This window comes from Lynx rufus, unplaced genomic scaffold (genome assembly GCF_022079265.1).
Source record: "Lynx rufus isolate CCGP_SWC_20201006 ecotype Redwood Valley unplaced genomic scaffold, mLynRuf1.p SCAF_7, whole genome shotgun sequence".
In the NCBI taxonomy this organism is placed as follows: Eukaryota; Metazoa; Chordata; class Mammalia; order Carnivora; family Felidae; genus Lynx; species Lynx rufus.
In genome coordinates this window covers 142,078,690-142,105,055 of record NW_025814889.1, presented here as the reverse complement: position 1 = coordinate 142,105,055, position 26,366 = coordinate 142,078,690, and the positions used below count along the sequence as shown (strand labels likewise).

The following is a 26,366-nucleotide window of genomic DNA, read 5'->3' as shown; positions in this document are numbered from 1 at the left end:
GCATTTGTTTTTTGTTTTCTGTATGTCTTAAACTCTTTTTCATGTAGTCAAGAGTTATTTCAAACCTTGAAAACATTTGGACTAATCAAAATGGCGCTACTGTAATTTATTACAATACTTTAGTATTTAACATGGAGATTTTCAAACCTAGGCATAATGACCTAACCCCTAACAGCACATTGTAAGAGTCACAGAGGGTGACAAAACAACACAGCAAAGAACTTCTGGGTACTTAATGATGACATAATCAGCAGTAAGCTATTCAAATAAACCAAATGCAAATTTGTTTTTACACTTCTTGATGAGGGAGCATAAGGCAAGCTGACACCCCTACAAACCGCCCCCCCCCATCCTCAGGTGGAGTATGTGTGACATTCCTCAGGCACTCCTGGCTGCCCAAGAACAAAAGAAAGGATAGAAAACAACTGGTTAGCTGATAGAGATCACAGGACAGGAGTCTCCATCGGTTTAGAAATGTCTTAGTAAATTACAAGAAAAAGCAATCTTATCAATAGCCTAATCTCCAGAAACCTCTAGATTCAGTTTCCTGGAGCCCCTAGTATCACGCTCCATGTGATCCCCTGTGTGTGATATGTATCCCCTCCATGTGATATGGGAACAAAGGCAAGAAGAAAATGTAAATAACATTAAAGTTATTACCTGCAGCCTACTGACAAATATTTGAGGCAAATACAGAGTATAACATTTCTCCAGGAACCCCATACTGCCCTAATGTTAATGCCTTACTAGAAGAAAACAACCTTAGCTTGACAATAGGGAGGTCTCCGGTATCTTAGGGGTCTTCTTTGGCACATCAAAGTCCTTCTGGGAAACTCTCTGATGCCTTTACCTCGCCAAGTCCATAGTATATAACCAGTCCAGCCCAGCTCCTCCTGCCCAGGGGTCCTGTCCCCGTGCTTTAATAAAATCACCTTTTTGCACCAAAGAATTTCTTAAGAATTCTTTGTTGGCCGTGAGCTCAGGACACACCACCATCACCACGACACCAAAACCCATCACTTCTCATGTTTGTTTATTTATTTACTTACTTATTTATTTAAGTTTACCTGAGAGAGATAGAGCGAGACAGGGAGAGAGAGGGAGAGAGTGGGAGAGGAGCAGAGACAGAGGGAGATACAGAGAATCCCAAGCAGACTCCGCACTGAGACTGTGGAGCCTGATGCGGGGCTAGAACCCACAAACCATGAGTCATGACCTGAGCCCAGTCCAACGCTTAACGGACTGAGCCACCCAGGGGCCCCTCATGTTTATTTCTAATTTTCGCCTCAAAGTCACTCATAATCGAGGCATCTTTCTTTCAAGTACAGGATTTCTAAATATTTTAACAAAGAAGAAATGAAACTGCCACGAGCTACTCTGTCACAAATTCCTACACCAAGATGGAAAACACAAGCCAGCTGCATTTATCCACGTTGCCCCACTTGAACGTCGCAGGAAGCCCAACCCCGCACATTCCCGCCGCCCGGCCTCCAGCCCGCCCGACTCAGCACCCGCGGCGGTGCACGCAATCACCTGAGGTCCTCCCGGCCGGCACCGCGCTAGCCAGCCCGCGCCCAGGAGGGGTCCTTCAGGCCTCCGGCCGGGCAGCCCTCCTCCGGGTCCTTGCGCGGTTGCGTAGCAGCTGCGAGGACGCCGACTGAGCCGGAAGCGGAGCGCGGCGCGGAGTAAGTCCCCGGCTGGCCCGCGGGGTCCGAGGCGGGACCGGGTCGGAGAATGACGCGATTCGGGGCGGAACGGGGACTGGGGCGGGACGCGACCGGGGCGGGGTGGTCCGGGGACCGGGACAGGATCGGGATGCATAACCGGCGGGCGCGGACTGGGGAATGGTTGGCCACAGGCGGGCCAGCCTGCGGAGTCCGTGGTCTTATTTGTTTCCCCCCAGCAGGCTCAGCGTTGGGACCCACCATCCCTAGGCCCTAGGCAGGAGAAGGACGCGTCGTTGGGTGCACGCAGCGATCTGGGGGCGAGGGCAGTCCAGCCTGACAGGGAAGGTTGGTTCCGAGATGTGTTGAATGCCAAAAAAAAAAAAAAAAAGTTGAATGAAAGACAGCTTGCGCACTGGATGGTGAGGACAGTGACAACCATTGAAACTCTTCGAGCTTGAAGTTAACAGGGTTGGGTTTGGCTTTGGAACAGGTCACTCTGCTCCAGGGTGGAAGTGGAAGGGGCACCCCTTCATTATGCTTACCAAGCATCTGCCGCTTCCCAGGCACTGCTCATGAAGCCGAGGGTACCTGGGTAAACAAGGCTCAGTACCTACCTGCGGAGAGGCAATGGCACTGCAGTGGTACAATCAGGGAAACTCGGGATCCTGTTGGTATTTTACACCCTCCACGGTATTCACACCCCTGCCGTCGCTCTTGCCACAGTAGGCTGCCAACATCGTGTCTCCTTTCTTCTGAACCCAGCACAAGGTCTGCTCATGGTGAATGCTCAGTAAGAGCCTATGGCGTCATTTCTGTGTGCCTAATTACCTCAGAGTCTGGACTATTGTACATTCTCAGTACAATTTTAAAGGTTCTGTTTGGGAGTGAGGAAAGAACAGAGCTAGAGATGATGTCGCACCTAGATGTTGTCACTGGGTGGCCGGCACTGTCTTGTACAGATGAGGGATGTGAGGATTGATGTTTGGGGTGGGCAGGACTTAAGTATTTGTGTTTTCACATGGTATTTGTCCCTGTGTGGCAGAATCTACTAGTCCAAGTCTGGTAGGCAGTTGCCTACTTGAGTCTGCTGCCAAGAGAAGCAATCTTGGTGTAGGTACAGATTTGGCATCGTCAGCAGTTAGAAGATACTTGAAATAACCTTAGAGAAGAGGGTCTGTGGAATGTCCACAGTGAGAGAGGAAGAAACAGCTACTGATTGAAGCAGGGTGAAAAGTGTAGGGGAGGTGAGGGGCATGAGGTGGGTGGTCAGGAATGCACATTAGGTGTCTCTGGCTGTGTGGGCTGTCGTTCAGAGAGAAGAGCTCAGGTTTACAGAGGACTGTCTCTGTCTCACACTGATTGTATGACATGGGCACTGGCTTTTGTCCTTGTTTTACCAGTGAGAAACTTGTCTATGTACAGTTTGTAAAATACTGTCTTTTGAGGTGGGAGTGGAAGGTGTGGCCGTGAACATAGCTGTCGTAAAGAGATGACATAGGGTCCACCACCTGAAGAGGATTTGGGTGGGTACAAGATTACAACCCCACAGTGAAGCAAGTGACAGCCAGGTTGGTGCTGAGTAGAGAAGGATGTAAGTGTGTCCTTGGGCCCTGCTCTCATCAGCTCCTTCTCTCCCCAGTCCAGGAAGAGGAAGAAATAGATTTGGAAACTTCCCATCATTTTAACAACAGCCTCTTCTTGAACTTCCCAGACAGTGACAAGACCCCCTACACACACACCTACCCCAGGCTGAACAGCCAGGAGCCGGGAGCCAATGGCCAGCGACAGAGCCAAACCCTGTGAGCTCGACCAAGAGAAATATGATGCTGATGACAACGTGAAGATCATCTGCCTAGGAGACAGCGCTGTGGGCAAATCCAAGTATGTTGGGAGATGAGGGAAGAAAGACCAGTCCCAGCGCAGGTCAGGGTTATTAGAAAAACCTGCTGGAGGCACAGAGGATCATGACTTCTGTAGGGGTGGTAGGGAATAGTCTTGGTTGGAGCCCAGGTGGGGGGGGGGGTGGGGGGGAACACATCAGCAGCTGTGTGTGTTGCAGGAGGGCGGAGCAAGTCATAAGGACTGAATAAATCAAGCTTTTTCCATGAGTCCTAGCAGCAGATATGGGCAGGTCACCCTGGAGGCTACTGAAGCAGTCCAGGGTGAGGACATCAGAGCCAGGGGATCCTGCATGTGCTGTGTGGGCGAGTCTGTGAGGCAGAAACAGTGGGAATGGAGACCCGGTGACAGATTGATTAGAAGTGGTGCAGATGCTTTCTTGGAGGAACCCATCCAGATTAAGCAGAGTAGAAAGAAATGACGACTGGCTGTGATCAGTGTGGAGACTGGCTGCATCATAACTGGCTCCAGTGCCCATGTGCACAGTTTGGGACTCCCACCTGTAGGGCTGAGGAGGGGCTCTACAGTGCTGGCAGATCCCACGCCTCCCATTCTGCCTTCTCAGCTTGAGTCTTGTCTCCTAGGTGCTCCAGAGCTACCTTGTCTTCCAGCTTCATCATTTATTACCTTACCCTTTGATTCCAAGGGCTTTGCTGGTTTTTAGGCCATCTTCATGAATTCACATTCTCTCCGCCCTACCCCATACGTACACACTGCAGCTCTAGTTTAGCGTCTTGCAGTGACTCTGACCGTCCTCAGCAACATGCCTGTACAACGAAAATGTGGGTGAGTGTTGTAGCATGGGGAGATTACATAGTAAATAACACCCCCTTTTTCCCCAACCAAGTTTAGTATTTGCCAGCACGCAGGGAGCAGGAATGGCAGGCAGGCAGGGAGCAAGCTGTCAGCTCATTAGCAGATGGGGGCTGTAGAGAGTGTAGCTTGGTGTGAGCCCCAACATGGCCACCTTGCCAGCTTCCTTGGTGCTGCCCAGCCCCAAGTTCAATGCCAGTTTCTTACAAGCCTCACTTAGGATGACAAACACAAAGTAGTAATACAAGACTTCATCGATTACCACAGTGTTGGCCACTGGGGCCGCCCCAAGCGCCAGACTTTCTCTGAAATGCCTTTCTTGTTCACACAGCACATTCGTGCCTCTTGATTCCATTTCCTGTTTGCACCTGTGTTTCTGGCCCCCCAAGCCTCTGTTGAGGGTGGACTCTAATGATGTAGTTCTTCCACTGCTTGTGAGCAGGCGTCCTCAGATCTGGTCACTGCCTCCTGAGGGGGGCTTTTCCTTCGCTCCTGCATGTGCCCCCATCCTTTCTCCATTGTATAATCTTAGTTCTCTGATGAAATATTTGACCGTATATGTGTGGGCTTATTTCTGGGCTCTCTATTCTGTTCCATTGGTCTATATATCTGCTCTTAGGGGAGTATCATTAAGATACGATCCTACATTTTCTTCTCAAAGTTTTATAGTTTGGGGCACCTGGATGGCTCAGTCGGTTGAGCGTCCGACTCAGTATATCAGCTCAGTTCATGATCTCACAGTTGTAATATCAAGCCCCACATCGGGCTCCAGGCTGAGCATAGAGCCTGCTTGGGATTCTCTCTCTCTCTCTTTCTCTCTCTCTCTCTCTGTCTCTGTGCCCCTCCCCTATTCACATGCACACTCTCTCTCAAATAAACAAATGTTAACAAGAAATAAAAGTTTTATAGTTTCAGCTCTTAAGTTTAGGTCTTTGATCCATTTTGAGTTAATTTTTGTATATGGTGTGAGGGAAGGGACTCACCTCCATTCTTTGGCATGGCAATATCCAGTTTTTCCAGCATCATTTGTTTAAGAGACAATGCTTCCCCCCACATTAAATGGTCCTGACACCCTTGTCAGACATCAGTTGACCATGTATGTGAGGGTTTATTTCTCAAGTCTCTATTCAGTTGGTCTGTATGTTCATATTATTTGTGCCAGTACCACACTATTTTAAGTATTATAGCTTTGTGTGAAGGTTTGACCTCAGGGAAATGTGAGTCCCTCAATTTTGTTATTCTTTCACAAGATTGTTTTGGCTACTTGGGATCCCTTGAAATTCCATATGAATTTTGGGATATGTTCTTTTATTTTGCGAAAATGTCATTGGGATTGAGATAAGGATTGCATTGAATCTGTGGATTGGTTTGGGTAGTGTTATCTACTTAACAACAGTAAGCCTTCAAATCCATGAACACTGATATCTTTACCTTTATTTATGTCTAGTTTAATTTCTTTCAGCAGTGTTTTATAGTTTTAGTGTACAAGTATTATGTCTCCTTGGTTAAATTCCCTTTTCATTGCCAGTGTATGGAAATACTATTTTTGTGTGTGGAATTTATATCTTGCAGCTTTGCTGAATTATTAGCTCTATTACTGTTTTTGTGGACTTCTTAGCGTTTTCTATGTATAAAATCATTATCTTTAAATAGAAATAGTTTTACTTCCATCTTTCCAATTTGGATGCCTTTTATTTCCTTTTCTTGCAAAGGTGCCTGTGTTAGGGGCTTCTTGCAGCTGGTGTATTTGACTTAAGCACCTGGGTGGCTCAGTCAGTTGAGCGTGTGACTCTTGATTTCAGCTCAGGTCATGATCTCACAGTTCATGGGATTGAGCCCCACGTCAGGCTCTGCACTAACAACATGGAGCCTGCTTGGGATTCTCTCTAAATAAACATTAAAAAAAAAAAAAAAAGAATATACCAGCTATGACCTGATGGATAAGGGTGGATGAGAGGTATAAGCCAGCCCTGAGCTCCCACTTTGGGGAAGTGAAAGCCCTGGGCTTGTTTTGACTGAAGGTGCACTTTCAATACACCCACAAGAAAAAGTCCCAAGATTTATTACTTACGGATCCCAGAAGTGGGAGTGAAATGAGCCAGGGGAAGGGCAGCCCTCCATCCTGGGTCACCAGCAAGCACTTATAAGGTGTTTGGGGGTGGAGGTCACTCACTTTTTGCAGGCTCAAATCTAAGTGGCTGTTTAAAAAAAAAAAAAAAATTAATTTACTTATTTTTTGAAGGAGGCTCCATGCCCAGTGTGGGGCTTGAATTCACAAGCCTGAGATTTAAGAGTCACGTGCTCTATGACTGAGCCAGTCAGGCACTCCCTAAGTGGTTGTTTTAGAAGGTGCAGGGAAAGACAAAGTGGGAACTTGGGCGGGCATCCTAAGCTCAGGTTCTTATCTGCATTTCGAGACTCAGTGTGAGCAGCCTTGTCCTGTTTGTCAGATGCCTGAGCAGCAGCTCAGAAGGGCTGTTTTCTCCCCATAGCACTTGGACTGGAACTTCTACGGCTGTGTTGAATGGAAATGGCAAAAGTCGGATCCTTCTCCTGTTTCTGATCTTAGGGGAAAAGCTTTTAGTCCTTCACAATTAAGTATAATACTTATTACAGTTTTTTCGTATATGGCCTTTATCCTGTTGAGGAAATACCTTCTATTGCTAGTAATTTAGTGTTTTTGTCATGAAATGGTGTCAATTTTGGCAAATGCTTTTTATGCATTTATTGAGAATAGGTAGGATTTTTCCTTCAGTCTGTTAATATGGTGTGTTTTTTCCTACATTGAGCCACCCGTAAATTCCAAGAGAAATCTCCCCTGGTCACAGTATATGATCCTTTTCTTAGTATATGTGCTGCTGAAGCAAGCACGATATATGATCCTTTTAATATTAATTTGGTTGCTATTGCTGTGTTGAAGATTTTTACATCTATGTTTAAAGGTACTGTTTGTTTTTCTTGTATGTCATTGTCTGGCTTTGGAATCAGGGTAATGTTGGCCTCCTAGAAAGAATTAGGAAATGCCCCTCCTCTTCAATTTTTTGGACAAGTTTGAGAAGGATTGGTGTTAATTCATTAAGTGCTTGGCAGAATTCACCAGTGAAGCTATCCAGTCCTGGCCTTTTCTTTATGGGAGATTTTTGGATACTGCTTACTTGGTATAGTCCATTCAGATTCTCTGTTTCTTCTTATATCAGTTTGGTAGTTTGCATATTTCTAGAAATTTGTGCATTTCCTCTAGAGTATCCAGTTTGTTGGCATACAGTTATTCATGGTAGTCTCTTTTTTTTTTTTTTTTAAGTTTATTTATTTTGAGAGGCAGAGCCCACAAGCAGGGGAGGCAAGAAAGAGAGAGTTGGGGAGAGAGAATCCCAAGCAGGCTCCATGCCGTCAGCACACAGCCCGACATGGGGCTCGAACTCACAAACCATGAGATCATGACCTAAGCCAAGGTCAAGAGTCCAACACTTAAGCGACTGAGTCACCCAGGCGTCACCATGGGATTCTCTTATCATGTTTTTTGTTTCTGTAAAATTGATGTTAGTGTCCCCAGTTCTGATTTTGAGCAGATTTTGCCTTCTCTCTCTTTCCTTGGCCCAGCTAAAGGTTTATTGATTTTGTTGATTTTGTCAAAGACCTAATTATTGTTTCAGGGGTTTCTCCATTGTCTTTTTAGTCTCTATTTTGTTTATCTTCACTGAAATCTTTACTACTACCTTCCTCTCATGAGCTTGTGTTTAGTTTGCTCTTTTGTGTCTAGTGTTTTAAGGTGTAGTTTGTCATTGATTTGAGATCTTCGTTCATTTTTAAGGTATGTGCTGAACGGGTATAAATTTTGCTCTTGGCACATCTTTGGCTTCATCCTTAAGTTTTGGTTTGCTGTGTTTCATTTTCATTCATCTCAAGACATTTTCTTTTTTTTTTTTTTTTTAATGTTGATTTATTTTTGAGAGAGAGACAGAGCGTGAGTGGGGGAGGAGTAGAGAGAGAAGAAGACACAGAATCAGAAGAAGGCTCCAGGCCTCTGAGCTGTCAGCACAGAACTGACAGACATGAGCCAAAGTCAGACACTTAACTGGCTGAGCTACCCAGGCACCCCAAGTCTCAAGACATTTTCTAATTGTCCTTATGATTTCTTCTTAGACCTTTTGCTTGTTTAATACTGTGTTGTTTAATTTCCACATAGTTGTGAATTTTCTGGTTTTCCTCCTGCTATTATTTTTGGTATCCTTCCATTCTGTTGGAAAAGATGCTTCCTATGATCTCAGTCTTTTTAATTTTATTAAGACTTGTTTTATGTTATCACCTATGTTCACTCGAGAGACATGTGCTGCTGCTGTTAGGTGTAGTGTGCTCTGTATGTGTGTTAGGTCTGACTGGTGTGTGCTATTCTTCAAGTCCTTGGTTTCCTTGTGGTTCTGCCTCAGCCATTCTCCCCATTGCTGACAGTGGGGTTTGAGATCTTAGTATGTTCTCGTGCAGCTAGCTACAGCTCCCTTTACTTTTATCAGTGTTTGCTTCCTGTATTTGGGGACTCTGTTTTTAGGTGCATATATGTTTATAACTTTTATATTTCCTTGGTAGATTAAAAAAAACTTTTATCAATGTGTAATATCCTTCTTTGTTTCGTAACTTGTGACTGAAAGTTTATTTTGTCTGACTCTAGTACAGCTGTCCCAGCTCCTTTTTAGATACTGTTTGCATGGATTATCTTCATCTTTTGTTTTCAACCTTTTTGTGACTTTGGGTCTAAAGTGAGTCTCTTACAGATAGTACATGCGTGGATCAGCTATTTTCATGTATTCTGCCAGTATTCTCACTCTTAATTGGAGAGCTTTATCCATGGACATTTGAAACAACAGTAATTGAAGCAATTACTGGTAAAGAAGGACTTATTTCTGCCATTTAGCTGTTTGTTTTCTGTGTCTTTTGGTTGTTTTCCTCAATTACTTTAATATTTTTTTTATTGATTTTTTTTTTGCAGTGTGCTGTTTTGATTCTCTTTTCCCTTTTTTTGTATAATTCTTTAATTGTTTCTTAGTGGTTGCCCTGAAGACTACAATTAACATCTTAAACTTATAACAACCTATTTAAATAGTACCAGTTTGTTACAGTAGTACACCAACACTCTGTTCCTAGATGTCTCCATCCCAGACCTTCGTATTGGTTTGTTACAGACTGCATCTTTATATGTTCGGTGCTCGTTAACTTAGATTTATAGTTATTGTTTTATGTATTTGCCTTTAAAAAATTTTTTAATGTTTATTTATTTTTGAGAGAGACAGAAACAGAGCACAAGCCGGGGAGAGGCAGAGAGAGGGAGGGAGACACAGAATCAGAAGCAGGCTCCGGGCTCTGAGCTGTCAGCACAGAGCCTGATACGGGGCTCAAACTCACGAACCTTGAGATCATGACCTGAGCTGAAATCGGACGCTTAACCGACTGAGTCACCCAGGTACCCCTGTATTTGCCTTTTAAATCATATAGGAAAAAGGGGAGTTGCAAACCAAAAGTACAAGAATACTGGCTTTTATATTTACCTACATAGCTACATTTACTGAAGATCTTTACTTCTTCATACAACTTCCAATTACCATGTAGTGCCCTTTTGTGTTAACCTAAAAGAGACTCACTTTAGCATTTCTTGTAGGGCAAGTTCACTGGTAATGAGCTTCATCAGCTTATCTTTATCTGGGAATGTCTTAACTTCTTAATTCTTGAGGAATAGTTTTCGGGATATAGAAATCCTGGTTGACAGCTTTTTTCTTTCAGGACCTTTTAAATATGTCATCCCACTGCCTTCTGACTTCAGTGGTGTCTGATGAGAAAGGGGCTGTTTGTCTTATTGAGGATTTTGTCTTTAGGGTTCAACAGTTTGCCTATGATGTGTCTCAATGTGGATCTCCGGGTTTATCGTGCTTGGAATGTGTGAAGCTTTCTGGGTGTGTGTATTCATGTCTTGTGTCAAGTTTAGGAAGTTTTTAGCCATTGTTTCTTCAGATCTCTCTTTTCTTTACGATGCATATGTTAGTTTGCTTTGTGTTGTCCCACACGTTCCTTAGGCCCTGCTCATTTTTATTCTTTCTTTCTTCTGCTTCTCCAACTGGATAATTTCAACCACCTTATCTTCAAGTTTGCTGACCCTGTCTTCTGCCTGCTTAAATATGTTGTTGAAACCCTCTAGTGAGGTTATTTTGTTTTGTTTTGTTTTCATTGTAATTAATGTGCTTTTGTGCTCCAGAAGTTTTGTTGGGTTCCTTTTCATAATTTTTATCTCTTTATTAATATTCTCATTTTATTCATGTATCATTTCCTGATTTCTTTAATTCTTTGTCCATGAATTCCCTTAGCCCTTTGAGCATATTTAAGATACTCAATTTTGATAATTGATGAGTAATTCCAATGTTTGCATTTCTTTTGGGGTTGATTCTGTCAGATTCTTATTTTCATGAGAATGGGTCATATCTTCTCATTTCTTTGTAAGCTTTGGAGTTGTTTTGATGAGAATTAGACAGTCTGAGTGTTTTAATGTGACAACTTTAAAAATCAGATTCTCCCACTCTTCAGGCATTGCTGATTTCCCCTTGTTTGGGGCTAGAGTCGTCTATTTGTAATTTTTCCAGACTATTTTCACAAAGTGTGTATTCCTTGTGTGTGGTCACTGATGTTTCTGTTCTATTATCTGTGGTCAGATAGTGACCTGACAAAGATTTCCTTAAACTTCTGGCTCCAAAAATAGAAAGAAAAACTAAGATCTTCCTAGCCCTTGAAATCACCAATATACACCAGCACGGGAAACCTGAAGCCTGAGAGAGCTGAGACCTAATTGAGCAAAACATGTGACCCAGACTTATTGAGGGCAATATCTCTCCGGCACCCCAGACCGTAGCCAGAACCTTGGAGCATAGCTCACCAAGTTGGTGCGGCAGGCCTGAGGGATGGGCAGCTGCCGCTGGTTGACACACGTTGCCCTTCTACGGGGATCAGCACTCTGTTGCCACCTAGTGCTGTCCTGCTTCTGTGTGTCCACTCAGGTTCCGGAGTTCTGAATTGGTTCGTTCTGATCATCTTTTCCAGTTTACTGGATATTTCAGGTGGGGGTTGACCCCCCTAGAACCTCCTACTTCCCCATTTCATTAACGGCCTCAAGGTTCATCTCTTCCCGGTACAGATACTCAATTGCTCCCACATGCTTAATTGATGAAACAGTTAACCCCACTCAACTATAGCGATGCCTTTGTCCTAAGTGCAATGACCACACATGTGGTTGCATGTATTTTAAGGGCTTATTTATTGTCTGTCTTGACAGGGATCTTCATCTGTTTTGTTCAGTGTTATGTCATGACACCTACCATAGTATCTGCTAAGTGGTAAGCAACTTAGTAAATTTGTTTTTAACTAGTTTGTACTAAAATTGTCTACTCTTCTGTTGAAGAACATTTCCAATGTTGTCATTTTTATGATATTAAATACAATACTGCCGTGAGTATTTTTGTGCCTACCATCTTGGGCACACACTTAGGCCTGGGGTGAAATGGCCTAGTTTCAAGATTACCTCAAACATTGAGATATCCAAATTGCTCTCCAAAATAGTTATATTAAATTTATGCTGCTGCCAGCACAGTACAAAATCCCCAACATTCAGTGTCATGTGACTTTCTGAATTGTGCCAGTCTGAAGGGATGTGAAAGCTACTTCATTTTAATTTGTGTTAAAGTTATTAAATTCTTAAAACACTGAGCATCTTTTTATATGTTCATTAGCCATTCACCTGTTTGTATTCTTAGTGCACAGGCTGTCTGTGTGCTCTCTCACTTGCGTATCAGAGCTGTTCATATTTTCTGTGTATTCATGCTTGTCAGTTACTAGCATTGCAGACATCTCCCAACCTGTGGTTTTTGTTTGCCTTTTTTTTAAATTTAAATCCAAGCTAGTTAACATACAGTGTAATAATGGTTTCAGGAGTAGAACCCAGTGATTCATCACTTACATATATAACACCCAGTGTTCATCCCAACAAGTGTCCTCTCTCATGCCCATCACCCATCTGGCCCATCCCCCGCCCACCTCCCCTCCAGCAACCCTCAGTTCTCTGTATTTAAGGGTCTCTTGTGGTTTTTGTCCCTCTCTGTTTTGCTTTTTTTTCTCTTTTCATTTTGAAATAATACAGATTCACAGGATGTTGCACAGAGTGTACAGAGAGGGCCTGTGCACCCTTCACCCAGCTTCCTCAATGATAATATCTTAAGTTACTGTAGAACATTATCAAAATCAGAAAATTGGCATTGGTTTGATGCATGTATAATTCTGTGTCATTTTATCACATGTGCAGATTTATGCAACTATCAATGGAATTAAGATACAAAACTTTGGTCATTCTACCCATTTATAGTCACACCCACCCCACCTCACTTTCCACCACCCCTAACCCCTGTAACCACCAATTGATTCTCCATCTCTATAATCGTGTCATTTGGCAACATTGTGTAAATGGAATGATACAACCTGTGACCTTTTTCACTCAGCATAATATCCTTACAACCCATCCAAGTTGTTGCACTATCAATAGTGTGCTCCTTTTTGTTGCTGAATAGTATTTCATGGTAGATGGCCACGGTGTGGTTTTCCAGACTTTTCCAGTCACCTGTTAAGTGACATTTCAGTTAATTCTGGGTCTTGGCTAGTACACATGAAGTTGCTGTGAACACATGTGTGGGTTTTGGCACGGATGTAAGTTTTTATTTCATTTCATGGCTAGACCATACAGTGAGTATATGTTTGATTTGTTAAGAAACTACAAGGTATTTATCCAAAGAATACAAAAATGCTGATTTGAAGGGGCACATGCACCTCAATGTTTACAGCAGTGCTATCGACAACAGCCACCTTATGGACAGAGCCCAAATGTCCATTGACTGAGGAATGGGTAAAGAAGATGTGGTATGTATATATACAATGGAATACTAAAAGAAGACTAAAAGAATTTCATTCAAAAAGAATGAAGTCTTGCCATTTGCAGCAATGTGGATAGAACTAAAGGGTACTATGCTAAGCAAAATAAGTCAGAGAAAGATACCATATGATTTCACTCATATGTGGAATTTAAGAAACAACAGATGAACATAGGGGAAGGGAAGGAAAAATAAGATAAAAACACAGAGGGAAGCAAGCCATAGGAGACTCTTAAATACAGAGAACAAACTGAGGGTTGCTGGAGGGGAAGTGGGTGGGGGATGGGCTAGATGGGTGATGGGCATTAAGGAGGGTACTTGTTGGGATGAGCCCTGGGTGTCATATGTAAGAGATGAATCACTAGGTTCTACTCCTGAAGCCAGTGCTACACTGTGTGTTAACTAACTTGAATTTAAATAAATAAATGTTTTAAAAAAGAAATAAAATTATTTTCCAAAATGTCTGTTTTCCCACCAGTAATGTGTGAAAGATGCAGTTTTTTCTGCATCCTTGCCAACATTTAGTGTTATTGCTAATTTTTATCTTAGCCATCGTGGCAGGCATGTAGTGATAGCTCAGCATGGTCTTACTCTCCATGTCCCTAATGCCTGGTGATGTAGAACATCTCCTCTTTGGTTACGTGTCTCTTCATGCCTTCTGCTCATTTTCTAATTGAGAGTTTTCTTCATTGTAGAGTTTTGGCTATTATTTTTCCAGGTACTGGTCTTTGCTGGATGTGCTCTTTGCAAACATTTTCTCCTGTTGAGAGCTTGTCTTCCACTGTCTTGTAACAAGCTATTTCATAGAGCAGAAGGTTCTACTTTCCATGAAGTCCATTTGTTTCTTTTATGGATCATGCTTTTGATGTTACTGAAGTCATGGACTTTGATCTCTACCAAGCCCTGGGTCCCAAAGATCTTTTTCCTGTGTTTTCTTGTAAAAGCTTTGTATTTTTACATTTTACGTTTAAGTCTGTGATCAATTTTGTTTATTTTAATTTTTTTTAACGTTTATTTTTTTTATTTTTGAGACAGAGCATGAATGGGGGGAGGGGCAGAGAGAGAGGGAGACACAGAATCAGAAGCAGGCTCCAGGCTCTGAGCCATCAGCCCAGAGCCCGACGCGGGGCTCGAACTCACGGACCGTGAGATCATGACCTGAGCTGAAGTCGGACGCTTAACCGACTGAGCCACCCAGGCACCCCTATCTGTGGTCAATTTTGAATTAACTTTTGTTTAAGGTATGAGGGTTTGGGGTAAAGGTTTATTTTTTCCTTTGTAGATACTCACTTGGCCCAGCATCATTTGTTGAAAGACTGTCATTCCTCCATTGCCTTCTGCACTTTTGTGAAAAACCAGTTGGCTTTACTTCTGTGAGACTATTTCTGGGTTCTTTCTTGTATTCCATTAGTCTGTGTGTCTGTCCCGCTGCCAGTACCACACATCTTGCTTACAGTAGCTATAGTAAGTCTTAAAATTGGGTAGACTGATTCTTCCCATTTTATTCTTATTCACATTTGTTTTAGCTTTTCTAATTCCTTTGCCTGCCTACATAAGTTGTATGCAATCTTGACGATACCTATAAAACATCTTGCTAGAATTTCAATAGGCATTGCGTTAAGCCTGTATATCAATTTTAGGATCATTGACATCGTTTTTTTATTGAGTTTTCCAATCCATAAACATAGTATGTCTCTCCATTTATTCAGATCTTTAATTTTTTTCATAAGTATTTTGTACTTTTCAACATACTAATTCCCCTCGATTCTTATTTTTTTTTTATCGAGAATGGATGTTGAGTTTTGCAGATGCATTTTCTCCATCAATCAGTATGATCCTGTGATTTTCTTCTTTAGGCAGTTAATATGTTAGATTGCATTCATTGATTTTCAGATATCAAACTAGTCTTGCACGCCTGAAATGCATCATACTTGGTCATGGTGTATAACTTCTTTTGTATGTTCCTGAATTCTGTTAATAATTTGTTGATGCTATATTCATGGAAGATATTGGTCTGTAGGGTTGTTTTTCTTTTCCTGTACTGTCTTTGATTGATTTTGATATCAGGATAAAGTGACTTCATAAAATGAATTCCCTCTTCTTCTGTTCTCTGGAAGAGATTGTGCAAAATTGATATTAATTCTTACAGTGTTTGGCAGAATTCTACCCTGAAACCATCTGGGCCTAGAGATTTATAGTTACAGAGCTATTCAAATGATCTCTTTCTTACTAGGTTAGTTTTGCTTGTTTGTGCTTTTAGGAATTGGCCCATTATTGAAGCTTTCTGTATTTTCATTTATTTCAAGCACATCTATAGTTGCTCATTTATGACAGCTACTTTAAAAACTTTGACAAATAATTTGAACATCTGTATCAGCACAGTGTTGGCATTTATTGATTATCTTTTTTCACTCACTTTGAGATCTTCCTTGATTCTTAATATGATGAATGATTTTTGGAAGAAACTTGGATATTTTGAAGATCATGTTATGAGACTCTGAATCTTATTTGAACCTTCTGTTTTAGCTGGCTTCCTGCAGCATTGCTTCAGTAGAAGAAGGGGGGAGGCAGCACCTGCGGTCTCCACTGGCACTATGGGGTGGCGGCAGCGGGAGGGTGTCTCATTGCCATATGGTAGAGAAGAAAGTTCCAGCTCCCTATTAGGACAGCTTGGTAATGTTGTTGAGGTACCCCCCAAGGGTGGAAATCTAAGCTCCCCACTGAGGCTACAGTTTTTCCTGTGGTGTTTGCATGCTAGTCATAGTCTAAATGTTTTTTGTCCTAGGCACTGGCTGTGCAGCAATAAACTAAAATTGCTTTCGTGGCCTCCCATTCTAGTCGAGAGAGGTAAACTGTCAATAAGTAAAATACTGAGTGTTTCTGTTGGTATTACCTACAGGGTAAGACAGAGTACAAGGTAAGATAGAACTTGCCTATCACAAGTAAGATCACCAGGGAAGGTCCCACTGCTCAGGTGACATTTGAGCAAAGCCCTGGAGGACCTGCAGAATATTAGGGGAATGGCTCTTGGGCAGAGGGCACAGTCTGCCTGGTGTCAGTTTCCTAGGCATAAAGCAGGGATCATGGTATTTGTCAGTAGTGTGCAGAGGCAGGAACAGTGGGTCTGAGAGCCTCGCGTGGACTGGTATATGAACTTGTGGTAATGTAGCCTGTTTTGTTATGAGGGGCTGGTAATGCTGATTCCAGGTTCCAGACTTGGAGAATGGGGTGATGCCACTAACTAGATAATTCAGGAACAAGGACAGGATGAGTGGGTTAAACAAACTCACTTTTAGATTTATCGAGTTCATGGTTCACACAGACTTCTCCAGTGTAGACATATGACAGAGCTCCAAAGATCGGTCTTTATCCCTTCAACTAATGTAGGTTACCAGCTGTTGTGGTGCTCCAAAAGAAGGAAGGTGGGGTCCCTGCCCTCCGGCAAAGCAGCTGTGGGTGCTGGATCGGTGTTACAACTAAGGGATGCCGGGCACTTAAGGGGAGTCAAGAAGAGGGTTGGGGGGCAGTTCCTGGGCATTGTCCTAAAAGGAAACTGTGTGGCTGTGGAATGAATGGCCCCAGCTTGTCAGCCTGGACAGGGGTTATGACGCGGGGCAAGGAGGAGGAAGGTTGAAGGATGTACCCTGATCACCTTGCACACTGTCCTTACAGACTTATGGAGAGGTTTCTCATGGATGGATTGTATCCTTCAAAGTTTGAAGTGCTCCTTGTTCCTGGGGCCCTTCTCCCCTCATGCCAACTCAACCTCACCGTTCACCCCTTTGCTCTGGGGAGGAGGGCTAGGTGAGTGAATGCATAGGTTTCCTTCATGACTGTTCTCACCAGTGTCCTATTTGCATTTGCTTTACATCAGAAAGACAATAGAATGGCTAACAGTACCTGGTCACGTGCCTGGATTCAAACCCCACCTCCTCCTCCTTAGTAGCTCTGGCCTCGGGCAAGTCACTTAACCTCTCTGACCTCAAAGCTTGGGCTAATGCTTTAAAATTCTCTGGTATGAATGAACTTTGTAAAACAGGAACTGCTCCCTCCTATGGATTGTCACAAGGTCTAGGCTTGGAGTGAGACACTCCCTGGCAACTGGGATGGTTTTAAAAAGCTTCCCACGTCAATCTACTAAGAACTGTAGCAGAAAAGAGCCCTGGAGTGTCCTGCTTCCTGCCCTAGGCCTTGACCCCCAAGGTGGAGCCTGAGTATATCTTGCTTCACCTTCTACCAAGTGCTTCTTTGCAGCTGCCCCTGCATCATCCCAGCTTTGCTGGTTCGACCACCCTGCATCTTGCAGCTTCAGGAAGTAATTCCCCAGGCTTTTTGTTGGGGTTTCATGTACAGGCAGTTCACAAACAGCTTGTCAGCTGTCTAGCTTGTAGAGACTAATTTTCCCTGGAATGGTCATGTTGCTGCCTAAGGCTGGGTTTCCTCTCTGGCCTGCAAGAGCCCCGTCCATGAAGAGGCTGGGGCCCCCATGGTAGCATTTTCCAAGTACGTGATGCTGTTTATGATGGCTTCTCTTGTAAAATTCCATTCCATGCTGTCCCTGGTACTTAGATGGCCGGGATGTCTCCCAGCCTCTCCTGCCCTTCGCCTTTCCATGGAGTTTGTGCCAGTGATACTGGAAAGTGATCCTGTCTGCCACATTCATTCAGCTTAAAATCTAAAGAACTCCAAAAAGAAAAGGAGAGGGCCAGTTTCATCACACCAGTGCCTCCCCCCCAAGCACCTTCCTTGCCTTCCTTTTCGTTCATCTCTTTTCCTTAACCTGAATGCAGTCAGCCGCAACAGCTGTCCACGTATGCCCTGACCCTGTACAAGCACACGGCCACGGTGGACGGCAAGACTGTCCTTGTGGGTGAGCAGCACAAGACCGAGCCATAGACTCTCAAGGGCGAGGAAAGGGGAGGGGATGGAAGTCCCTGGGAGAGGGTCAGGCAGGGAGCAAATGAGACCCCCAGCAGAGACTAAGGGTTGTAGGAAGGACCGGGAGAGGAGCCTAGGGAGGGTGGGAGGAGGCACTCAAGACCTCCGTTCCAGCTCTCTGACCTGGTATTCTAATTTAACCAGCATAAAGAAATAACAGTTGTGGTCTGAATATCATCTTCCACAAAAGCTTTTAAGATTGTGGGGTCATAGCCTTCTGCTTGGTTAGGCCATGCACCCTGCCTGACTGTGTCTGCCATCTGTGGTCAACACACGTGGAAAATCAGCCTGGTTTTGACCTCGGAAGGTCCTGCATCTTGTGGGTGGGAGAACAGGGACACCTGCCTTCTCCCTTTTGGGACTTCCTGTCTGCGTTCTCCTTCCTCCTGGCCTGCCCATGTGTCTTCTTCTCACCCACCCCCATGCACCCCCATACACACACCTCCCACGGCACACCCAGGTGCGTTGTGTCCTGATGACGCACACATGCGCGCTGTGTGGTCTTCGTTCCTCCCTGTCCTCCCCGCAGGTTCTGTTTCTGCACACAGAGATCTGCACAGAGATGCTCAGTGTGTTCGGGTCTCTCTGCCCTCCGGCCCCATGAGGCAGTCAGAGCTGTGTTCATGTTGCAGACTTTTGGGACACAGCCGGCCAGGAGCGGTTCCAGAGCATGCATGCCTCCTACTACCACAAGGCCCACGCCTGCATCATGGTATGAAACCAGCGGGGCAGTGGACAGGCTGCCCTCTGGGCAAGCTTGAGGGGTGACCCGGCAGTGCTGAGCCCTCCTCACCAAGGCCGGGTGCTGGGGGAGAGGGGAACAGGGAAGCCTGGGGAGGTTTCAAACTACACGTGCTTCCAGAGGTTCTGAGTGTGAGCAGGCCCAGGTGAGCTTCGCTTCAAGTGGGTCCGGATGAAGAACCCCCGTCCAGGGGGAGGAACACACCCAGGGCCTCAGCATCAGGCATGCCATCTAAGGCAAATGCAATCCTTTCCTGATGGAGCCACCTACTCGGATAGGCTCTCGAGGCCCCCTTGACTGCCAGCTGGTGTTGCTCCCAAGTGGCCCCTTTCCTCTGTGGTGTCCAGAACACAGTCTTCAGAGGTCCCCCCAGAGCCACAGGATAAAAAGTGCCATAAGAGGGCCTGAGGGAGGGCTAGGGAAGCACAGGAGAGCTGTGCAAGGCTGTGTCTCTAGGGCCTCCTGCCCAGAGTCCTGGCTCCATTCACAGGTTCCACTATCCCGTAACACAAAATCTCTTGAAATTTTCCAAATTGTAATACTAGGTAGTATCTTTAAGGGGACAGAACAAGGAGGTGACTGGGAAAGGCAGATGGGGGCAGTACAGGCCAGCAGTCTCACCTGGAGGCTCACATAGTCAACATCTTTGACCTTGGAGAACTGGGAGGGCAAGGCCCAGCCATTTGTTTTGATTCTGCTCAGGCATTTGGGGCTTTGAGCCCACCTCCGTTTTCTCTCTGGGAGTGTACTCCTCCTGCCTCTGACCCCTCTCCATTGGCTCCATTTGGACTGTCTTCTGAAACCTGGGGATGTCTGTCCTGCCAGCATTCCTGCATGCCTGTATCTGCCGGTGCCTGCTGCATGGGGTTAGGGTTAGGGCTCACCTGGTGATGAGCACCTGGGGATCTGCTAGTCCCAGAGGGAGCTAGGCTTCCACCCTCCACCTTGAACCACCTTGAAGTCTTGATGGGGCTGCTCCTCGTCCCAGCCAGCTCCTCCTCAGCTCTCAAAACAAGGAGAGGCAGCTCAGGAAACCAGACCTGGATGAAAGGTGATCGACAGTGATCATGGGAGGCAGCCTGATGTGAAGCCGATTGCAGAAGACTCATTACAAGTGTCATTTAAATTCAAGACAGCATGGTCATTTGTTGAAATGGGGCCTGTGGGTACCAACCTCCGGGGGACCTCCTGCTGCCTCCAGGGTGGGGACCCATGCCCACTGCCATGCAGAGCAAGCCCCTGGCCCCGGGTGAGATCCATTTGGTCCCATGCAGGACTGGGTGGTTTGGAAGTAAGAGCAGCCATTCCAGCAGGTTACAGGGTTGTCCAGCTCTATCTACTGTGTGCCCGGGGCCTTTGAGTCCATCCTGGAGGATGGCCTTTGAGGAGCTCCCACGGGGGTTGGAGGGACTCCATCCCTGCAGCAGCAACTTGAAGCGTCTCAGGACTTCTGGCCTCCCTTGTCCTTTGAGCCAGTCTGCAGTGTTCATGTTTATTGCTAATATTTTAAAATAGGTAGGGGCGCCTGGGTGGCTCAGTCGGTTGAGCGTCCGACTTCGGCTCAGGTCACGATCAGGCGGTCCGTGAGTTGGAGCCCCGCGTCAGACTCTGGGCTGATGGCCCAGAGCCTGGAGCCTGCTTCCGATTCTGTGTCTCCCTCTCTCTCTGCCCCTCCCCCATTCATGCTGTCTCAAAAATAAATAAATGTTAAAAAAAAAAATTTTTTTTTTTTTAAATAAAATAGGTAAAAAACTGTAACTTGTAAACTGGTAATCAAATTACAAGCTACAAAATAATAAAAGATAGTCTTTCCATCTCCGGCCACCTACAACGGATGGTCGTGTGGAACTGCTCCAGCTTCCTGATCCAGAGGGACAAGCGGACACACAGCACCGGCCCCGTCACTTGAGGGCTCGCAGCTCCTTCCGCTACAACTGGCGGATTCTCCCCAAGACTGTGAGGAGGAGCCTGCGGCCCAGCAGGGGTTAGTGGTGGTTAGTGGTGGTCGTGAAGTGGAGACCTGGCCGGTGAACACCCGCTGCCTCCTGCGTGTGGACCACTACCGACACAAGAACGCTTGGACGACCTTCCCAGCATCAGGCCCAGGACCTGCAGGAACAAGCACCACTGCGATTCCCAGAGCCAGCGCAGTCGTCCGCAGCCAGAGCCTGGCGGCGGCGAAGACACACCTGCCCCCTCCGCCAAAGCAGGAAAGATGCCGGCTGCCTCATGATGATGATGATGATGATGATGATGATGGATTGAAACTACTTTTAGGAAGTTTAAAATACAAAATGAATACGAGATTAAACAAAAGTTTAAAATTAAAAGTACGTCAATAGTAACTAAAGGGAATTTTACAAGCATTTAAAATTATCACAAAGAAATTTTAAGACAAAGTTTAAGCAATAAAAATAAGAATAGACTAAGGGGGAGAAAAAGCAAAAATTTACAATTTGTAACAGACTATTGATTAGTACAGTGATACAACTTGGTTAAAATAGGTAAACGGAATTAGGTGACAACAGAAAAGGAATAAACTTTTTTTTTAAGATTTATTTTTAGAGAGTGCGGGAGAGAGGGACAGAGGGAGAGAGAGACTTCTTAGCAAGCTCCACACTTAGCACGGAGCCCAACGAAGGGCTCAGTCCCATGACCCTGGGATCACGACCTGAGCTGAAATCAAGAGTCAGACATTCAACCAACTGAGCCGCGCAAGCATCCCTGGAATAAGCATTTTAAAAACCACTTTTGGATCTGAGGCTCTGAGGACTTCCCTTAGAGGGGCGGGAACAAGTGCAGCCTTTCTTCACAGGGCCGCTTGCCTGCATGTGCACATCACGTGTGGGTGGGGTGCAGACACCGACACCCTGAGCTCTCTCCCCTCCTGTTCATTGCAGGTGTTCGATGTGCAGAGGAAAGTCACCTACAAGAACCTGAGCACCTGGTACACAGAGCTTCGGGAGTTCAGGCCAGAGATCCCGTGCATCGTGGTGGCCAATAAAATTGATGGTGGGGCCATCCCTGCATCTGCGTGTCAGCATTCCGTGGGGGACCCACCACCACACATTTCCTCCTCCATTCCTGGGGCAGGGAACCTTCAGTGATCTGTCCTCCTTCCCTTGTTTGCTTGCCATCAATCTCTTGCCAGTAAAGATACCAACTGAGGCAATCTTCCCTCTCCCCGAGACACAAATCCCTTTAAATGAACTCTTTCTAGGACATGTCCCCTGATTGCCCCTGCCTGCCCCACTTTCTGGAATGGGGGCCTCCAGTGACCTGTCCTGCCAATTCCTGTCCTTGTTGCTTGATAGACAGGCCAGTGTTTTACCTTCTCTCTACAGCAGACATAAAGATGACCCAAAAGAGCTTCAATTTTGCCAGGAAGTTCTCCCTTCCCCTGTACTTTGTCTCAGCTGCTGATGGTACCAATGTTGTGAAGGTAATGGTGGACTGCAGAGGTAGTCTAGTGAGGTTAGGGAAGGCCAAATGGTGAAGGGACCAGGGAAGCTGCAAAGAGAAGGGCTGGCCACAGGGACGGTGGAGAGGACAGGTATTGCAGGGACTATGAGTGGGCAATCCAGAGCAATAGAATAGGAAGGGGTCATTGTATTGACAGTAAGGGAGGTAATGGGCTGAGCTTGGCGAGAAAAAGTACATTGATGGGGAGAAGGTGAATTGAGGGGTGACCTTGCCGACTTTAGGGGTAGAGTATTGGGTGGACATATGACACGGACAGGGCATTGGCACCCACGGCCATGTCTTCCTTCCTTCTTTCCTTCCTTCCACCACCTCCACCTCACCCCCAGCTCTTCAATGATGCAATTCGATTAGCTGTGTCGTACAAACACAACTCCCGGGACTTCATGGACGAGGTTTTGCAGGAGCTTGAGGTAGGTCAGGCCAAAATTTTGGGTGGGATAAGGAAAGCAGCTTCTCCTCAGAGGGATGTGGAACATAACCCAGCCTTTTCAGGCAACACGTGCCCATCGTGCATGCGCCCCTAGAATTATCAGAGCTGTGCTCGGCAAGTACAGGGCCAGACCTCACCTGCAACCTTGTTCACAGAACTTTGATTTGGAGCAGAAGGAAGAAGATGTGCCAGACCAAGTGCAGCGTGGCAGTCTTGAGAGCCTCTCCCCTTCCTGAGAGAAGGAAGCCTCTCTTCATGGACTTGGGGGGTGGGGGTCCTTTCAGAATACCCTCCCCTCAACAACGCTCCAGCTCTGAATTGAAAAACTCTTGCAGGCCATCCCCCTCTCTACCTCCTGCAAGCCCACCCATCCCCCCCCGCCCCCACCTCCATGGCCCACGATACCTGACCTTTCCACAGTTGCCACCCCCACCCCCGTACTCAGGGACAGGGATGGGGTCTGCACAAGCAAGCGCCCTCGACAGGTATGAGAAGTCCAAGCAGAGCGTCCAGCAGAGTTAGAGATCAGTACCCGAAGCCTCCCTATGTTGTGTGGGGGCAGTGAAGAGCTTCAGGGAACATGCTTTGTGTATCTCTCAAATCAAAGGAAATTGAGGTGTGTTTTCTCTCCCAGAACTGACCTCAGGGCCTATTCATTGCCTTTCCACCAAGGGAATTATTTCTAATCCCTTACCATCCCATTCCCACCTCTACAGATTTGGGGGGGGTGCTCCATTCTTTTTCCTCTTTAGTCTCCCAAACAACTTTTTTTAGAAATGGTTTTGAGCAGACAGCTGTTCATCCCACATGTTTCTCAGGGTACCTGGGTACTGCCAGCACACTGGTAAACTGAGGTCTAGATCACAGGACAGGTTGGCCATTAAAGTTAGGGAAACAGGTGACATGTCTAACGACACTTAATACCATGGCTCACCTATTTGGATTAGAAGAGCTTCCCGTAGCCCCCCCCCCCCCTTGTTTTTTGAGACTATTTGGGCACTGCTTTGCGGGGCAGGGAGAAGGGCTGCCCTACTGCCTTTCCCACTTCTCTCCTGGACTTGGGGCTCACTGGTGTGTGTATGATCATCCTGTGCATTGTTTCCATTGCTTTCATTTTTATAGTAAAGCTTGACTTAACACAAACATTACACGTTATGTGCATGCTTGTGGGTCTGGATTTCACTGAGCAAAAACCCACAGAAAGAACTTGTGATCATCAGCTGATTAGGAGGAAGGTTGCCTTGACCTGACATGCGAGGGCAGCCCTGGTCAGCTTTACTGACCATTTCAATGGAATTCAGCATTTTAAAAAGAATGAGTGTGTATTTGGGAAGAACAAGAAACAAAAACAAACCTTATTTGCCTTTAAATTACTAATTCTTACAATTTCAACTGAAAAGATGTAACTTGACCTGGGATTTGGGGGAATGTGTTACCCTGGTGAGGTGGGCCTTTAAGAATGTCAAAAACAAAACAAAACAAAAAACCTTTGGTGCTGTAAATGACTCGTAACTATCTTTTTAACATAATGGCTTTATTGAGATATCATTCAAAGACCATAGAATTCACCATCAGTATTGGTTTTATGTAACCATTTGGAGTCAGGTTCCAAAGTGAGGGGAGCAGGAGAGGGTGGGAGGCCAGCTTCAGTCTCCTCTGCCTCCGAGTTGGTCCCACTTAGAGACCAGGAGCTTTTTGTGGAGGTCAGCTATTGTGGGTCAGGGAGGGGGGTGCAGGTGGTGGCCCCCAGCCTCCAAAGCAAAGTGGCTCCTGCTGCGAGTCAGCAAAGGGCAGTTCTCTGGAGAAAAGGGCAGGGTTATCCATCAACACTTAAAGCAGCCAGGGGAGGAGTGCTCAGGCAGGGTTTCAGAAGCACCCATGGCCACCCACCTTCACACGCTCAGACCCACCTGCTGCTTAAAGTTCATTCCACCCTGACTAATACAGGGAACACCACCCCTGGATCTTTTTTTAAATAATTTATTGAGGTGAAACTTATATAACATAAAATTAACCATTCTAAAGTAAACGACGCAGTCCCATTTAGTACAATTTCAATGCTGTGCAGCTATCACCTCTGTCTAGTTCTAAAATATTTCCATCACTCAAAAGTAAAACCCCTTGCTCATCAAGCAGTTTCTCCCCCAGACCCCCTCCCTTCAGCCCCTAGCAAATTCTAAGCTGTATTCTGTCTATGGATTTACCTATCCTGAATATTTCATATAAATGGAATTATATACTGTGACCTTTTGTGTCTGTCTTCTTTTACTTAGCACAATGTTTTCAAGATTCATCCACGTATTAAATATTTCATTCCTTTTTAGGACAGAATCATGTTCCATTGTATGTATCTACCACCATTTGTTTACCACCACCACCACCACCCCCATTCGTTGATGGACATTTGGGCCGTTTCCACCTCTTAGCTATATGAGTAGTGCTGCTACAAACAGGCTTGTACGTGGACTTCCATGAGCACCAGGCTTCTGCTGTCACAAATTACCACTGCCCGGAAGGCTTACAGCAGATGCTTGTTTCTCAGTTCTGCAGCCTGGGTACTCTAAGGGCGCCAACAAGGTTGGTTTCATTCTGAAACCTTGTTTCTTGGCTTGTAGGCAGCTGCCCTCTCACTGTGTGCACACAGGACCTCTTTGTGATCAGAGAGATCTCTTTCTCTTCGCCTTCTTAAAAGACCATACATCCTTTGACATCCAGATTGGGCCCTACCTCATTTAACATTAATTAACTCCCTAAATTCCTTGACTCCAAATACCATCACATGGAGGGTTAGGGCTTCAACATGAATTCCAAGGGGACATAATTCAGACCATGGTACAGTACATAATTAGGAGTGGCATTGAAGGATCATATGGTAATTGCACGTTTAAACTTTTGAGGAACTTCCGATGTTTCTCAAAGTGGAACCATGTTACTGTCCTACAAGCAATGGACAAGGGTTCCAATTCCCCACATCCTTGCTAGCACTTGTTAGTTTCCATTTTTAAAGACACATTTAGTCATTCTAGTGTTGTAAAGTGGTACCTCATAGTGGTTTTGATTTGCATTTCCCTAATGACATGATGTTGAGCATCTCTTCATATGCTTGTTAGCCATTTGTAAATTTTCTTTGGAGAGATATCTATTCAAATACTTTGCCTGCTTTTAAATTGGGTTGTCTTTTTGTTGTTGAGTTATAAGAATTCTTTATATATTCTGGATCTAAATCCTCATCATATTTATGATTTACAACTATTTTTTCCCAGTCTATAGATTGTCTTTACACTTCCTTGATAATGTCTTTGATGCATGAAAGTCCAATTTTTTTCCTTTTGTTGCTCACCTAAGAATCCATTGCCAATTCCAAAGTCATGAAGACTTAACCTTTATGTTTTCTTCCAAGAGTTTAATGGTTCCAGCTCTTATATTTAGGTCACTGATCCATT

General features: G+C 45.2%; 1 protein-coding gene across 3 annotated transcripts; it reads left to right on the top strand.

Annotated features, from left to right (window-relative positions):
- The first annotated feature begins 1,826 nt into the window (after positions 1-1,826).
- Positions 1,827-25,157, top strand: RABL2B (RAB, member of RAS oncogene family like 2B). 3 transcript variants are annotated; one of them, XM_047066685.1, is made up of 10 exons: positions 1,827-2,012; positions 2,231-2,435; positions 3,379-3,548; positions 17,003-17,032; positions 18,121-18,200; positions 18,901-18,980; positions 21,911-22,022; positions 22,358-22,452; positions 22,820-22,903; positions 23,079-25,157. In XM_047066685.1, the coding sequence occupies exons 3-10, from the start codon at positions 3,442-3,444 to the stop codon at positions 23,157-23,159; spliced, it is 669 nt and encodes a 222-aa protein (XP_046922641.1). In that variant the 5' UTR covers positions 1,827-2,012; positions 2,231-2,435; positions 3,379-3,441; the 3' UTR covers positions 23,160-25,157. The 3 variants fall into 3 exon arrangements, with proteins under 3 accessions (XP_046922641.1, XP_046922640.1, XP_046922639.1); XM_047066684.1 differs by having other exon boundaries at positions 1,829-2,012; positions 22,355-22,452; XM_047066683.1 differs by lacking the exons at positions 1,827-2,012; positions 2,231-2,435; positions 3,379-3,548; positions 18,121-18,200 and adding an exon at positions 14,493-16,177 and having other exon boundaries at positions 17,003-17,134; positions 22,355-22,452.
- Positions 25,158-26,366: the final 1,209 nt, after the last annotated feature.

Bases quoted from the DNA above. Each gene is read 5' to 3' on its own strand.
- RABL2B (XM_047066683.1), top strand. From the start codon at position 15,925: ATGGGGTGGCGGCAGCGGGAGGGTGTCTCATTGCCATATGGTAGAGAA. The intron at 18,981-21,910 runs GTATGAAACCAG...TGTTCATTGCAG, and splicing joins AGGCCCACGCCTGCATCATG to GTGTTCGATGTGCAGAGGAA. The intron at 22,023-22,354 runs GTGGGGCCATCC...TTCTCTCTACAG, and splicing joins GGTGGCCAATAAAATTGATG to CAGACATAAAGATGACCCAA.